The sequence below is a fragment of the Hyperolius riggenbachi genome, chromosome 1 (genome assembly GCF_040937935.1).
Source record: "Hyperolius riggenbachi isolate aHypRig1 chromosome 1, aHypRig1.pri, whole genome shotgun sequence".
Taxonomy (NCBI): Eukaryota; Metazoa; Chordata; class Amphibia; order Anura; family Hyperoliidae; genus Hyperolius; species Hyperolius riggenbachi.
The window spans coordinates 97336073-97353043 of NC_090646.1; the positions used below are offsets into that span (position 1 = coordinate 97336073).

The 16971-nt window shown below is 45.4% G+C and overlaps 2 protein-coding genes across 3 annotated transcripts in view; one reads left to right on the forward strand and one right to left on the reverse strand.

The window, feature by feature from the left end:
* The window catches only part of ZBTB49 (zinc finger and BTB domain containing 49), a 32727-nt gene extending 27037 nt beyond the window's left edge, over positions 1-5690 (reverse strand). The window contains exons 1-2 of the mRNA XM_068277386.1: positions 5611-5690; positions 1106-1279 (exon numbers count right to left, since the gene is read on the reverse strand). Of these exons, the coding sequence (XP_068133487.1) occupies positions 1106-1257 (152 nt within the window). The 5' untranslated portion in view covers positions 1258-1279; positions 5611-5690. The remainder of the gene's footprint in view (positions 1-1105; positions 1280-5610) is intronic.
* A 19-nt stretch (positions 5691-5709) lies between these two features.
* The window catches only part of LYAR (Ly1 antibody reactive), a 32105-nt gene continuing 20843 nt past the window's right edge, over positions 5710-16971 (forward strand). The window contains exon 1 of one of the 2 annotated variants that reach the window (XM_068277399.1): positions 5710-5795. The gene's annotated coding sequence lies outside the window, so the exon portion shown is untranslated. Of the gene's footprint in view, positions 5796-5868; positions 5889-16971 lie in introns of those variants that run through there. The other variant, XM_068277408.1, reaches the window with a different exon arrangement.

The following is a 16971-nucleotide window of genomic DNA, read 5'->3' on the forward strand; positions in this document are numbered from 1 at the left end:
AATCAGTAATGGATTATTAATTGCATTATTGATCACAAAGTAATTTGTTGCTTTAAACGCATTTGAAATATTCATAACTACATTTGTGCTTTAAATAGAAAAGGGAAAGAATTTATTGGCTGCTAGGATTTTACTGCTCCCCCCACGTCTCATCTTATCATCTGAGCTATTAGCACCGTATTAAGTGCGCTCTCCATATACCGCAATGAATAGCCCACTGAAAGGAACATGCTCTTTCCCATACCCCGAGAGCTCTACCCAATCAATATGCACATACATTGCTGTTTTGAAAAGCTTGTAGTTGTTAACATGCAGTATGCGTTTCAATGTCATTCTAAAAGAACAGAAAACAGTACAGTCTGTTTCCCATCATGCAACTTTCATATTCCACAATGTGCAACAAGCTTATGATCTTTTTCAAAATAGTCTACAGAAGTCTCCGACAAGACATTATGTGCAATATTTACACAGGAAGTGGTTCAGCAACATCCAAAATGCAATTCACTGCACTGAAAAACACACAGAGCCCTCCTGGTCCTCTCTTGGTGTTCTCACTTCCTGCGTACAAATTTGCCCCCTCCAGTAGCCCTTGGAAGGCTTCAGAAGCACTTATGTCCATGAATGCTTCAAAGGTTGGCAGCCCTGTACTGCACATGCATGAGTGTACACTTGCACATGCACAATAGGGAGCCACCTGGGAGCACTCAGGGACACAAGTGCTTCCAAAGCCATCCAAGGATCCCCAAAGGCTTATTTGACCAGTTGTTGAATAACTGCAATGGGGGTGACAGCGTTGGACTGAAAACATGGAGAGAGGAGCGGGGAGGCTCTATAGGATACAGAGCGTTCCATCTCCTTAGGTGAGTATATGACTTTTTTTTTTTTTACTTGAGCTGGCTTCAGTATTACTGTTCACAGCTTTTCTTAGAAGTTATATTATTGTGGCAAGACTATTGGAGTAAAGGTGAAAGTCATGCCACCTTAAAACTGATGTTTGGCTACTGTGCTCATCCTCTGCCTTTGCTAACCTCAAACACTTTTTTTTAGATCTTCCTCACATCTGTGTACTTTCCACAGCAAAGAGTCACAATAATAAAACACTTACCTAAAATACTGGCTGAAAGCAGCCAAGACATTTTTATGTGCCTTGAAGCAGACTCCCTTCACTACCAGCATGCAGTCACAGAGCAGGCCTTGGATTCGCTGCTCATGCAGCTGCTGGAGGAGGTGGCAACTGTGACTCGCAGCCGGGTCCATGCTGGAGCAGCAGCTACATATCCTGCAGAACACAAGGGAGACTTGTCAGTGACACAGCACAAGAAACATAGGCATCAATACAGATATTAAAATCAATCCAGCATTGTTACGTTGTTCGTTTACAACAGGCTGAATCAGTTAAATTTGACCTAAACCCTTGTATAGGAGAAAAAGAAACAGAGATAAATTCACCCTGTGTATGTTTACAGAGAACAGCATGTCTAATTCTTCCTTCTCAGCAAGTAATGAGCTAGTATAAGTTTGCTGTCAGCTGTCTGCCAAATTCTGAGCTGATATGTGAACAGAGGGAGTTAACACTTTCTGGGCTCCCAGAATACCAGGAAGTAACATCTCAGTCAGAGTTCTACTTGCTGTAACAAGTAAATGTTTTTCTTTAAAGGTTATTATGCTGTTGCTTATCTTTTAGAGCAGAGAGGAAGTTCTGAGTTGAGGTCCGCTTTAAAAGATACCTGAAGTGACGTGTGACATGATGAGATAGACATGTGTATGTACAATGCCTAGCACACAAATAACTATGCTGTGTTCCTTTTTTTGTTTCTCTGCCTGAAAGAGTTAAATAACAGGTATGTAAGTGGCTGACTCAGTCCTGACTCAGACAGGAAGTGACTACAGTGTGACCCTCACTGATAAGAAATTCCAACTATAAAACACTTTCCTAGCAGAAAATGGCTTCTGACAGCAAGAAAGAGATAAAAAGGGGAATTTCTTATCAGTGAGGGTCACACTGTAGTCACTTCCTGTCTGAGTCAGGACTGATTCAGCCACTTACATACCTGATATTTAACTCTTTCAGGCAGAGAAAGAAAGCAAAAGGAACACGGCATAGTTATTTGTGTGCTAGGCACTGTACATACCCATGTCTATCTCATGATGTCACGTGTCACTTCGGGTATCCTTTAAAAAAGAGAAATGACTTGCTGCATGCACTGCACAATTTACCAGCTAACTAAATGAATGCAATGCTTTTAATGCTTGCACGGATTTACCTTCTGCAGACTGGAGTTGTTAGGCAAGGTGCAATTCACTTTTTCTCCTGAGTTTTCTCCTAGGTGATATTTTTACAACTTGTCAATAAAATGATTGTTACATCACCAGCAAGCAAAACAAATACTAAAAATCATTTTGACAGAACTTTTTCACCTACATTTTGGTACTTTTTCCATTGTAAAGTGCTCAAAATGTATTCTAAATTGAAGATGAAATATTATCTCCTAGGAGAAAACTGACTTGCGTCAGGGAGTGAATTACAAAACCACTCAGGGAAAACGCTTAGAAAACCGCTTAGCACAAGAATTGCCCACTCAAGCGCCGGGAATCGAAAAAAGCGTCAAAGACCGCCCAACACTAACGGCCACGCAAATGGAACGCAATGTGAACAAGGCCTAAAGGAGCACAATCAGTAATATGATTACAGCTATACCACCGTATAGGACAGGCATGGGCAAACTCGGCCCTCCAGCTGTTACGGAACTACAAGTCCCACAATGCATTTGCCTTTATGAGTCATGACTGCGGCTGTCAGACTCCTGCAATGCATTGTGGGACTTGTAGTTCCATAACAGCTGGAGGGCCGAGTTTGCCCATGCCTGGTATAGGAGCAACTTATAAAGTATGCTGTTAAGAAAGCTTTCAAAGTTCCTCTTTACATCAAAGGACATAGTTAAAAGAAAAATTCCAATGCACAATCTGAATAAAAGTACTTGATATAATATTAGTTTTTAGAAGGCAGCACATTTCCTGTGCCCAGTATAACAACGCATACGTTTATGGACGCTGGAATGCAACCATCTCATCCACCAGGAAAACAAATGAGCTATGCCTCTAAATTACAGGATGCATTACTGAGTATGTAAGTGAACAGTGACGGCGCCAGACTCTCGGGAGTGAATATAAAAGACAACTATACAAGGATGAAGGGGAAAGTGACTGTCGTCATCAAATCAATAGAAAAGAAGAAAAGAAAAGACCAAAATACTAGAATTAGGCATATAAGTAATTACAGTCCAACGAATAACCAGGCCTGGACAGTGTAATCAGACAGAGGAGTGACTCTGAAGGACAGGAAGCATCACTGATAGCTGTGCTAAAAAAATCTACAAGATGGATGAGTGCTGGTGAGTTTAAAGGGGAACTTTACTGAAAGATACTTGTAGAAAAAAAAGGTAAATCAAGTGAGGAGTTAAAAAATGTGAGTAGTAAAAAATAAAAGTTATTGTAGATCAAGAAATGATAGATCAGAGGTGCCCACACTTTTTCAGCTTGCTAGCTACTTAGAAAAATTATGAATTAAAAATGATCTACTAGGTAGAAACTGCAGCACATGCACATCACTCCGGCAGGAGTGTGGGATCTACCCAGGAGCCCTTGCGATCTACGCAATGAGCACCCCTGTGATATACACTCACCGTGTAATTCATTCATGTTGTGTGATCCCCCCCAGCCTCCAGGTCAGCATTTTTACTGCTGGCAGGTTTGTAAAAAAAAAAAAAAACATTTGTAAACAATTGCCCTTATCTATAAACTAACAATTTAATAGGGTAAAAGTTGTTTGTTTTTAATATATGTATATGCACAGCAGCCTGCTCGCACTCTCCAGGAGCCTTCTGTGCAGGCGCAGTAGCGCTGCATCTGCGCAGAACACTCCCAGCGATAGGAGAGCAATCGTGAGCAGCGTGTGCACACAGACGCTCTCATGCAGAGGCCACCAACCTGGCCATCAGCGGCCGATACAGAGGGGACCCCAGAAGAATGGCTGTGGTGAAGGACAAAGAGGCTTCCAGGGGCTGGAGGAAGCCCCAGGTAAGTAAATCAGTAATAAAGTTCTTTTGCCTTATGTATCTTTAAGCAGTGTATTTTTGTTTTTTGTTTGTTAGCTAAAAAGGTCATTTAGAGATCCTGTCCATTGCTTAGCAACATGCACTCCCCCTGCTCACTTGGGCTGTGCTAACAGCTATATCAGCTCCTTTCCTCTCTCCTGGCTAAAGCTGTAACCGATGTTCCAAAGCAGCTGCTCTGTGAATGCTGTGATGTGCTGGGGAAGAACATAGGTAAATAAATAGGCAAGTTAAAATACTTGTTGAGACAGAGTTCAACATTACTTGCTGAGACCAAGTTTTGAACTCCTCATCTGCTCCAAAGAGAATTGCATTCTGGTTTCTGGAGGGCCCTCTGTACAGCCTGTCACACGAGGGGTCGGGTCCCAAAGCTTAAAGGAGAACTTTAGTGAGAGGTATATGGAGCCATGGAGAGGATGACAGGCATTGTTTGCCTTCGGGTGCTGATACTGTCAGACCAGCTATTTCCAATCGATTTTCCATAGAAGTGAAAGGAAAATTGATAGGAAATCAGATCGGACATGTTGGAAATAGTTGATCTGACAGTAAATCCAGGGCTGTGGAGTCAGTACAAAAATCTTCCGACTCCAACTCCGACTCCTCAGTTTATGAAACCACCGACGCCAGGTACTCAAAATGGCTCCGACTCCTTGACTCCGACTCCTTACAAAATCATCTGACTCCGACTCCTCAGTTTATGAAATCACCGACTCCGACACCGGATACCCAAAATTGCTCCGACTCCAAATCCTCGACTCCGACTCCACAGCCTTGAGTAAATCTGTCAGAAAAATGCATTGTGTGCACCTAGTATTAGACTGTAAGCTCCTCTGATACACAGTGGCATGGTTAAATACCCTCAAGTGCACAGGATAATAGCCAGTGCAGTAGAAATGTATGATTGATTGCAACAATTTTGCACTGTTAAAAAGAACCTAAAGCAAGAGGGATATAGAGGCTGCAATATTTATTTTACACAATGTATGTTGCCTGGCTGTCCTGCTGATCATCTGCCAGGGGTTTCTGACTGAAGTCTGGCTGGAGCATAGTTGTTTTAGGTGTGTGATTCAGACACTATTGCAGCCAAAGAAGTCAGCTGGATAGCCAGGCAACTGATAATGCTTAAAAGGAAATAAATATGGAAGCTTTGCGTTAGGTTCCCCTTAATTAAGCTATCAGAAGGTAGGTGGACTGGTGGAGTTGGTAATTCAGTGCCATGTCATTAGAAAACAAAAAGGCATGTCCCTTCTATTTTTTTTTCTTTGAAAGGGGGGGGGGTGTTAGCAAAAGCAAAATCTGTATTTTCTATAATTTTGCCCATCCTTTCCTAGCGTGCCCCCATAACCAGTATCAATACTACAGTACTTTAGAGACCAATGATGTGTGACACCCTCCAGAGCTGCAAGACAAAGGGTGACATAAGATCTGATCAGAGCTCACAGCAAGAACACTGCGACAATACACAGAACAGAACACAGCAGACATGATTCTTTCTCACCCGCTTAGCTCCACCCTCTGTCACCGCTGTATGGGGACAACAGAACTACACTCTGCGCAGAGCACAAGCGTCACTTCCGCCCTCACAGTGAAGCCGAATCTCTGCCACAGCCGGCGGTCAGGAAGTGACGACGCGCAGTGCCTAGTTACACCGGTGCTGCCTGGACACGTGGTTATCATCAGGGGGTGAGTTTGTATGGGCTGAGTGAGCTGATCTGTCCGTTGTGTATTGGAAAGCAGTGAAATGTTTCTGCTAATTGTGAGGGGTTGTGCATTACGGTAAAAGGAGGGTGACTTATTATTGTATTTAGTTATGTGCGTTCACCTTTGCAAACTGGGAAGGAAAGCGAAAGAACCATAGTGTGTGCAAACTACCGTAATGACTATGATTAGCCATTTTTGTGTCTGCACAAAAAGCTTACATTTAAAGTACGCATGCACTGAAAGGGATGTGGAATTAAATATATCAGCACACTTGCTTTAAGACGCACCTAAAATGAGAGGAATGATGAGGCTGCCATATTTATTTCCATTTAAAGTGAACTTTAACTGTATGAAAAAACACGGGTTTAATTTACCTGGGGCTTCTACCAGCCCCCTTGCAGCCACCCTTTGGCCGCATCAGGACACTAGATCCTCTGGTCCCCTGCAGCTCCCTACTTCTGCTTTGATGAGTGGCACTGGTCTGCACGCCTCCCGTGGATGGGAGCACTCTGCGCATGCGCAGAATGCTCCTGGTGACAGGATTGAGGACATGCGTGGCCACACGTGCGCCAACCAAAATGTGAAGCAAAACAAAAGTTTACCTTCTTAAAGGGACCTAGAGCTGACATTATTAAAAAGCGTTTATACATACCTGGGGCTTCTTCCAGCCCCATCCGCCTGGATCGCACCCACGCCACCGTCCTCCTCTGCCCACAGCTGTGAGAACTGGGTCCCGTCACTGACGTCATCGGAGCCAGCCTACGCAGGAGAAGTGCGCCCTCTACGTATCACTACAGCGACTGCTGGAGAGATATGCAAACAGCGCACTTCTCTTACGCTAGACTGCCTCCGACTGACAGAAATGTGGGGACCCGCTTCTCGTAGCTGTGGGCAGCGGAGGACAGCGGCGTAGGATCGATCCAGGCGGATGGGGCTGGAGGAAGCCCCAGGTATGTATAAACTCTTTTTAATTTACAGCTCTGGTACACTTTAAAGGAATTATCAGCCTTTTTAAGCCCGCCCCCCGATCTACTTACCCATGGTTCAGTGTCCCCGTCAGTACTGAGGCTGACCTCAGGGTGGGCCTCGTACTGCGTGAGCAACCCTGTCAATCACGTCCACATTGTCCGTAATGTACTGCGCAAGCGCAGTAGTTTTGCGCCTGCGCAGTACACCACGGACAACTTGGCCGTGATTGACAGCGGCGCAGGTACAGTACGAGGTTGGCTTCAGTACCGGCGGGGACACTTGGCTGTGAGCGGAGCTGTGTCGTGCGACATGTCGCCGGGAAGGAGCCGGAGGAAGCCACGGGTAAAGTAGATTTGGCTTAAAAAGGCTGATAATTCCATTAAAACAGAAGGTATTTGCAATAATTCAGGTTGGAGTGAGCATATGATGTCTCCCACAATGCATCACTGCTGAATATGCAAATAATCTTTTGTTGTCCCTGTAAGCTAACCACACCTCCCGAACCGCTGGAGTGCAATGATGTGTCAGCTGTCTGTAACTCTGGGTTTTTCAAGTCCTTTTCCATAGAGCTACATTAATTCATGCCATGCACTGATGGAGATCAACCAATGCGAAACGGTCAATCTGCGTGTTGGATTATTGTGGCTCTGTACAGTTAACAAGCTGACACACATTGCATTCCAGCGGTTCTGGAGGTGTGGCTAGCTTACGGGGACAACAAAGGATGATTTGCATATTCAGCAGTGGTGCATCGTGGGAGACATCATATACTGGCTCCAACCTGAATTAACGCAAATGCCTTCTGTTTTAAGAAGGCAAACTTTTGTTTTGCGTAACAGCTTACTAGTAAGAGGGCTTTTTGGTACTTTGTAGCCTCTTGCATACTCCTAGGAGTTCTAGTTCAGCATGAGCTTGCTGGGTAGTTTATAGCTTAAATAAAAAATAGAAAATCTTTAAAAAAAAAGCTGTGATGGTCACCTGACAACACATATGTGTGCTCCTTTTTTAATTCATTTTTTCATACAATTTGTATAGCACTGATATCTCCTACAGCATTTGGCACTAGTCTACTTAAGGGCACCCAGCAGGAAACCTCATAGGAAAATTCTGTTAATGGGTTTGGGTGGATGGCACCTTCTTTAACCACTTCAGGACCACAGTCTTTTCGCCCCTTAAGGACCAGAGCCTTTTTCTCCATTCAGACCACTGCAGCTTTCACGGTTTATTGCTCGCTCATACAACCTACCACCTAAATGAATTTTGGCTCCTTTTCTTGTCACTAATAAAGCTTTCTTTTGGTGCTATTTGATTGCTCCTGCGATTTTTACTTTTTATTATATTAATCAAAAAAGACATGAATTTTGGCAAAAAAATGATTTTTTTTAACTTTCTGTGCTGACATTTTTCAAATAAAGTAAAATTTCTGTATACATGCAACGCGAAAAATGTGGACAAACATGTTTTTGATAAAAAAAAACCCATTCAGTGTATATTTATTGGTTTGGGTAAAAGTTATAGCGTTTACAAACTATGGTGCAAAAAGTGAATTTTCCCATTTTCAAGCATCTATGACTTTTCTGACCCCCTGTCATGTTTCATGAGGGGCTAGAATTCCAGGATAGTATAAATACCCCCCAAATGACCCCATTTTGGAAAGAAGACATCCCAAAGTATTCACTGAGAGGCATAGTGAGTTCATAGAAGATATTATTTTTTGTCACAAGTAAGCGGAAAATGACACTTTGTGACAAAAAAAAAAAAAAAAAGTTTCCATTTCTGCTAACTTGCGACAAAAAAAAATGAAATCTGCCACGGACTCACCATGCCCCTCTCTGAATACCTTGAAGTGTCTACTTTCCAAAATGGGGTCATTTGTGGGGTGTGTTTACTGTCCTGACATTTTGGGGGGTGCTAAATTGTAAGCACCCCTGTAAAGTCTAAAGGTGCTCATTGGACTTTGGACCCCTTAGCGCAGTTAGGCTGCAAAAAAGTGCCACACATGTGGTATTGCCATACTCAGTAGAAGTACTATAATGTGTTTTGGGGTGTATTTTTACACATACCCATGCTGGGTGGGAGAAATATCTCTGTAAATGACAATGTTTTCATTTTTTTTACACACAATTGTCCATTTACAGAGTTATTTCTCCCACCCAGCATGGGTATGTGTAAAAATACACCACAAAACACATTATACTACTTCTTCCGAGTACGGCGATACCACATGTGTGGCACTTTTTTGCACCCTAACTGCGCTAAAGGGCCCAAAGTCCAATGAGTACCTTTAGGATTTCACAGGTCATTTTGCGACATTTGGTTTCAAGACTACTCCTCACGGTTTAGGGCCCCTAAAATGCTAGGGCAGTATAGGAACCCCACAAATGACCCCATTTTAGAAAGAAGACACCCCAAGGTATTCCGTTAGGAGTATGGTGAGTTCATAGAAGATTTTATTTTTTGTCACAAGTTAGTGGAAAATGACACTTTGTGAAAAAAACAATAAAAATCAATTTTCCGCTAACTTTTGACGAAAAATAAAATCTTCTATGAACTTACCATACTCCTAACGGAATACCTTGGGGTGTCTTCTTTCTAAAATGGGGTCATTTGTGGGGTTCCTATACTGCCCTGGCATTTTAGGGGCCCTAAACCGTGAGGAGTAGTCTGGAAATCAAATTCCGCAAAATGACCTGTGAAATCCTAAAGATACTCATTGGACTTTGGGCCCTTTAGCGCAGTTAGGGTGCAAAAAAGTGCCACACATGTGGTATCGCCGTACTCGGGAGAAGTAGTACAATGTGTTTTGGGGTGTATTTTTACACATACCCATGCTGGGTGGGAGAAATAACTCTGTAAATGGACAATTGTGTGTAAAAAAATCTAAAGATTGTGATTTACAGAGGTATTTCTCCCACCCAGCATGGGTATGTGTAAAAATACACCCCAAAACACATTATACTACTTCTCCCGAGTACGGCGATACCACATGTGTGGCACTTTTTTGCACCCTAACTGCGCTAAGGGGCCCAGAGTCCAATGAGTACCTTTAGGTTTTACAGAGGTGCTCAAAATTTAGCACCCCGCCCACTTGCCAGGACAGTTAACAAACCCCACAAATGACCCCATTTTGGAAAGAATACACGCTAAGGTATTCCATGAGGGCCATGGTGAGTTCATAGAAAATTTTATTTTTTGTCACAAGTTAGCGGAAAATGACATTTTGTGAAAAAAAAAAAAAACACAAAACCACAATTTCTGCTAACTTGTGACAAAAAATAAAACATTCTATGAACTCACCATGCACCTCACGGAATACTTTGGGGTGTCCTCTTTCCAAAATGGCATCATTCGTGGGGTCTGTCCTGGCATTTTAGGGTCTCTGCAATCATTACATGTATGGCCAGTATTAGGAGTTTCTGCTATACTCCTTATATTGGGCATAAGGGTAATGCACTGTGGGCTGAAAGGAAAAATGAACGTCAAACAATCAATCAATGTGGATGAAAAAATATCTGCCAAAAAATTTTGAAAAAAAAAAAGAGAGGAGGAAGGCGCCTGCCAGGACATAGGAGCTGCCGCCCCAAAAATCCAAACCCACCAGCTCGTATGCCCTGGCAAACCTGATTTATCCATTCACACCGATCGATGTGGATGAACAAATCATTGCCAGAGTTCTTTTTTGATACAAAGTGTTTGCCAAAGCATATGAATCCCCAACACCACTCCTCGGCCCATATGCCTCGGCAAACGTATCTTTTTGACTGCGGAGGAGAAATCTCGTCCTGCAGCGCTGCATGCACCGACTTGTGTGTAAGCTGACAGACGCGCAATGTTCTGTCAGGATGCACCATCAGTGCTGCAGCTGATTGGTCGGTCTGGATAGAAAAAAAGAGAGAAGAAAAAAAGACAAAACAATACAAAAAGGAGGGGAAGGCGTCTGCCAGGACATAGGAGCTGCCGCCCCAAAAATCCAAACCCACCAGCTCGTATGCCCTGGCAAACCTGATTTATCCATTCACACCGATCGATGTGGATGAACAAATCATTGCCAGAGTTCTTTTTTGATACAAAGTGTTTGCCAAAGCATATGAATCCCCAACACCACTCCTCGGCCCATATGCCTCGGCAAACGTATCTTTTTGACTGCGGAGGAGAAATCTCGTCCTGCAGCGCTGCATGCACCGACTTGTGTGTAAGCTGACAGACGCGCAATGTTCTGTCAGGATGCACCATCAGTACTGCAGCTGGTTAGTCGATCGCTCGGTCCACCTGGAAGGTTATTGGATGGAAAAAGAGAAAAAAAAAATACAAAAAAACCCAAAAAACAAGCAAGCAGCAAAGCAATTACTTCATTAACATTAATAACCTTTGAACTTTTTTAATAAAAAACTTAACATTGCAAACCAAACATTAACTTCTTTGCTTACCTGTTTTTTGTTTTTTTTTAACTTACCTCCCGAGGACAAACCTCTCCTCCCCCATGGAACAATGTGCGAAGTGCAAATCGCACAGAGTTGTGGCGAAATACATTACGCAATTTGTCCCAAGTGAAAGGAGAGGTTTCTGGCAGCCCTGTGTATCAGGGTCTCTGGAAACCCGATGTTTGGTTTCACACTGCATATTGACATATCCGGTGGGTCGAGCCCGCCGCACCGTATCGTCCAAAACAGACCTTCAGGCAATACCACAAGAGTAGCATTCGGCCTAGTAATGAACTGCGTCGCCATAGACTAACATGACTTCCGGGCCGATCGATATTGCCACAGAAGCCACGCAGTAACGTAGGCATGCACTAGCATTAAGTCAAGCACTTCCGGCGTAGGGGGGGACCGCAAAGTGTGACTTTTGCTAGGCATTTTGCCCCAACGCATCGCAGCAGTGTGAAATAGCACTGAGAGACCCTTGTGTGCCTACCGCTGTGTGTGGAGTTCCCTACTCTCTAATAGTGTACCTGCTCGTGGTACCTCTCAAAACACTCCCCTAGGCATAGGCCAGGCTGGTCAGGACAGGTGGGACAATAAACAGTGGTGTCACGCCTTATTCCAGCCCTGCTGCAGACACGACAGCGTTTTCTTCGGATTCGTTGACCTGGGGTAGTCGGAATTGGATAGGCATAATGCCTTCCATGCAGCCGGCTAGTTGCATCTTGGGGTTGGGCCACGGCACCTCCTGGATACAGGAGTTCCATCACGATCTGTTTATTAAATTGAATAAACGATCCAGTTCTCCCAGCCTTACTGTAGAGAACAAAGCTGTTGTAAATTGCCAATTGAATGAGGTAAAAAGACACTTTTTTATACCAGCGTCTTGTTTTTCGGGCAACTAAATAGGGCGCTAACCTCTGGTCATTGAAGTCCACCCCTCCCATGTTAGTATTGTACTCGTGGACGACAAGGGGTTTTTCAATGACCTCAGTTCGCCGTTGAATTTCAACTGTCGTGTCTGCGTGAATGGTGGACAGGAAGTAAACCTCCCTCTTGTCCTTCCATTTCACCGCGAGCAGGTCGTTAGCACACAAGGCGGCCCTCTGCCCCCGTTGAAGTCTGGTGGTAATGAGGCGTTGGGGGAAGCCCCGGCGACTAGGCCGCACGGTGCCACAGCATCGGATTTTTTCTATTTTTAAGTGCTGAAAGAGGGCCACACTTGTGTAATAATTGTCCACAAAAAGATGGTACCCCTTTTGGAACAAGGGTGACACCAAGTCCCACACAACCTTTCCACTGCTCCCCAGGTAGTCAGGGCATCCGACCGGCTCCAATTTTGAGTCTTTTCCCTCATAGACCCTAAAATAAGATGTATAGCCTGTGGCCCTTTCACAGAGCTTATACAGTTTCACCCCATACCGGGCGCGCTTGTTTGGGATGTACTGTTTGATGCGAAGGCGCCCGGTAAAGCGTATGAGGGACTCGTCTACGCAGATGTCCTGGTCAGGGGTATAAGCATCTGCAAATCTGGATGACAGGTGGTCTATGAGGGGTCGAATTTTGTGGAGCCGGTCAAAAGCAGGGTGGTCACTTCGATGACAGGTTTCGTTGTCATTGAAGTGCAGGAAGCGCAGGATGTTCTCAAATCGTGTCCTGGACATGGCAGCAGAGTACAGGGGAACATGATGTGCTGGGTCCGTAGACCAATAAGACCGCAACACATTCTGCTTTACTAGTCCCGTGTGAAGGAGAAGGCCCAAAAAAATTTTCATTTCGGAAACTTGGACTGGTTTCCACCGAAAAGGCTGGGCAAGGAACTTTTCCGGATTGGCGGTTATATATTGTGTGGCCTTACGGTTGGTCTCTGCCACAATTAAGTCCAAGAGATCCTGGGTGAAGAACAGATAGAAAAAGTCTAGGGCCGATCCTAGATTATCTGTCTCCACCTTGACTCCAGACTGGGCGGTGAAAGGGGGAAGTACGGGTGCGGCGGAATCAGGGGATTGCCAATTTGGGTTTGCCAGCACCTCTGGTAAATTAGGGGTAGTACGGGCCCGTCTTCTTGGTGGCTGCGACTGGGATCTTACTGCACGTGCCACCGAACCAGTTTCAACTTCCATGCTCGCCACTTCACCAGGGTCTACGGAAGTACTGGTGCTAGGTCCAGGAGATGTTGTGCTGCTGGTGCCTGCCCCACCATGAAATCTCAGACCAGCACGAACACCACTCTGCTGTCCTTGAGGCTGATCCTGCGCCACCTGCGGTCCAACAACATGGGGTGTGGTACGCCTGGCTTTAGCCGGGACCTCAACCTCGTCATCACTATCGGTCAGTGAGCCACTGCTCAATTCAGGTTCAAACTCTGACCCGGAAGATTCGTCGAATGAGGCGTCCCAATCGTCCTCATCCGACTGGGCCATGTACCTGAGAACCTCATCATCGGAATACCCCTTTCTTGCCATGGTGGGCTGCTAAATTTAGGGGGTATTCCTCTGAGACTACCCAGAAAAAAAGAGCACCTACCTAGCAAAAGGGAGTATTTGAGAGGTAGAAAGCTGTGATCACTGAGTTTTGATAAAAAAATAAATCAAAACTGAGGTTTACAGTGCCACAGCTATTGTACGGTGTTTTTTGCAGTGATCAGAAAAAAAATTCTGTCACTGCGGTGGGGCGGGCTGAACGCAAGTGCAGGCGAACGATCAGGCCTGATCGGGCAAACACTGCGTTTTTTTTTGTGGATCCTAGTGACCCTAATAGATCTGACTGCGATCAGTAATGATCACTTACAGATACTATATAGTACCAATGTTGATTAGCGACAGTGATGACGCTAATTGGTGACTGTGGTGTAGTGGGCTGAGCACTAACTGACACTTACAAAGGGGCCTAGCTAACTGGCTTAACTGCTAACACTAGTGATACTAAAAAAGTGACAGTTTTCACTGATCACTGTTTTTAGATCACTAGGATAGTGACAGGGGGGTGGTGGTGAGTGGGGAATCAGAGGCAATCAGAAACAATCACAGGACAATCAAAGGCAATCGCAGGCCAATCACAGGGCACTCAATTCACGGGACAATCAAACCCAATCACGGGACAATCAAAGCCAATCACAGGCCAATCAAACCAATCACGGCACAATCAAAGCCAATCACGGGACAATCAAAGCCAATCACAGGCCAATCAAACCAATCACGGCACAATCAAAGCCAATCACAGGCCGATCACGGGACAAAGCCGATCACGGGACAATCAAAGCCGATCACGGGACAATCAAAGCCAATCACAGGCCAATCACAGGCCAATCAAAGCCAATCACAGGCCAATCAAAGCCAATCACAGGCCAATCACGGGACAATCAAATACAATTACAGCACAATGAAATTGAATGTCAGCACAATCAAATGCAATTACAGCACAATCAACTACAATGCACTGGGAAGGTGATTGGGGGGGGGGGGGTCTGAGGGCGATCAGAGGGTGTGGGGGGTTGACTAGGTTTCCGCACGGGGCAGACTGGGTCCTGATCTGGTGGGTGGCAGACACAGGGGGTGACGATAGGAGATCAGTGAGGGATTACAGTGGAGAATATATGTAAACAATGCACTGGGGAGGTTATCAGCAGGGGGGGGGGGGCTGAGGGCAATCTGAGGGTCTGGGTGGGTGATCAGGTGCCCCCAAGGGACAGTTTAGGGTCTGCTCTGATGGGTGGTGGTGACAAGGGGTGATAGGCAGGTGATAAGCAGGTGATAGACAGGTGATCAGTGGGTAAGGCAGCTGTATACAAACGTATACAGTATACAGGGGGGTGGTCTGGGGGGGATCTGAGGGTAGGGGGGGTGATCAGGGGACCCTAGGGGCCAGTTAGGGACCTAACCTAGGGGATAGCGTCCCTAGATAGTGACAGGGAGTGATTGATGGGTTTTTGTGGGGGTGCTTGGGTGCAAACTTTGTTGTGCTGGGGTGAGCAGGGGGGGTTCTGAGGGCTGGGGTGGGCGATCGGGGAGTCTGTGTGGGTGAATATGTGTTTTTTTTTTACTTATCCTAATGGCTGCCGTCCTCTCTGATGGTCGCACGACGAGTGACCATCAGCGGAGGAGGCAGCCAGTATAATACACTTTGTTACAATAACAAAGTGTATTATACACTCTGATTGGCCAGATCGCGCACGTTTGAAACCCGCCGGCGCTGCTGATTGGCCGGCGGGTTTCCGAGTAGGGTGGGCGGAGCCTATTGCCGGCGGCGATCGCGTCATTGATGACGCGATCGCCGCACAGCCACCGCTGATGCCGCCGCCGCCGATGGGCGTATTGCGGTCGTTTGGGCCCAGCCCTTGCCGCCGCCCATCGGCTTAAGGCGGTCGGCAAGTGGTTAACTGCTACAGTAGGTTTCAGATAGGTTGTAGAAAACTACATCCATGCTATTCAGCCAATCCCAACGCTTGGTTCTGTAGAGGGCGCTCTGATTGGAGAACTGTTCCCTATGAGGTTCTCTGCTGGGTAGAATAGCTCCCAGCATTTTACACAGCATATACAGTAGTCTTGTTACTGTCTTTCAGATGTGGCTCACAATCTAACCCCTACCATAGATCTCTGTCCAGCATAGTCTAAGGACATTTTTTTTGAATGTGGGGGCCAGTTAAGTTGTCTGTATGTTTGTGGGATGTGGGAGGAAAAAAAGAGTGCTTTGAGGAAACACACAAACATGAAGAGAACATTCAAACTGTGGGAAGGGAGGCATGGTCACTCAACACCCTCCAAATCAAGAGTGTGGGGGAGTTGTATGCATGACTCTCAACTCCTTTTCCACAGAGGTCTACAGGGAAGGAAGGGGGGTTGGATTTGGGGTGGCCGACTCTTGTACTATCGATATGAGTGTCTGACCATCACTAGGAGCAGAGCAGTCCATACTGAGGTGAAGTCACATTACCACTGAGTGACTGATGTTAGCTATGAGTAAGTGAGTACGTAGCTACTTGTAATCGGGTAGCACTGCCCGTGGCAGAGGAGGGGGTTAACTTGCCGATGCGTTCCAACTTGCGGTCCACGTAACTTCACTATTTTCTCCTCCCAGTTTTAAAGGAGGATGTAGTGGAGTTACGTGGACCGCATTGGCTATAGGTGGATTGGGTTAGTTAACCCCCACTCTGCCACGGGCAGCTCTAATTTAAATTTCGAATATGAGTAGCTAGATACGTGTAGCTAATATCAGTAACACTGAGTGACTGATGAGTATGGAAAGTGGAGAGCCAGGCAGTGTGCTAAAGCTTCGTACACACGCTTCATGAAACTCTGTTGTCCCTGCCGAGAATGTAGCGCGAAGAGAGGGGTCCCCGACGTCTCAGCCAGCGATCATCCTGGTGAATTGATTCAGTGCTCCCCACTTGCTTAGTATTGTCAACCTTTCATCTGTATCAGGTTTACTTTGTTACACAGTAGTACTATAATCTACATAAGCACTCCCCACAGGGCTGCAGGGAATCCACTGAGAATGTTGTGCACATTGAACACAGAGGTGTTGTCTATCACTCATAAACCTGGTTCAGATTGTGCGTGAAGAATGTGTAAATAGAGGAAGAATCTCCTCATTCCCCTGCAGAGTACCTGCACATCACTCTTACATGTACCCACAGTGACATTGCCTAGGGCCTGATAGATGTTCTTTGTTCCGGTCTGTACCTTTTACAAGTACTCTTACCAAGGACTAGTTTTAGTCTATGACTAAAGGGAATAAATATAGTAGTCTACATATCCTTCTCACTTCAG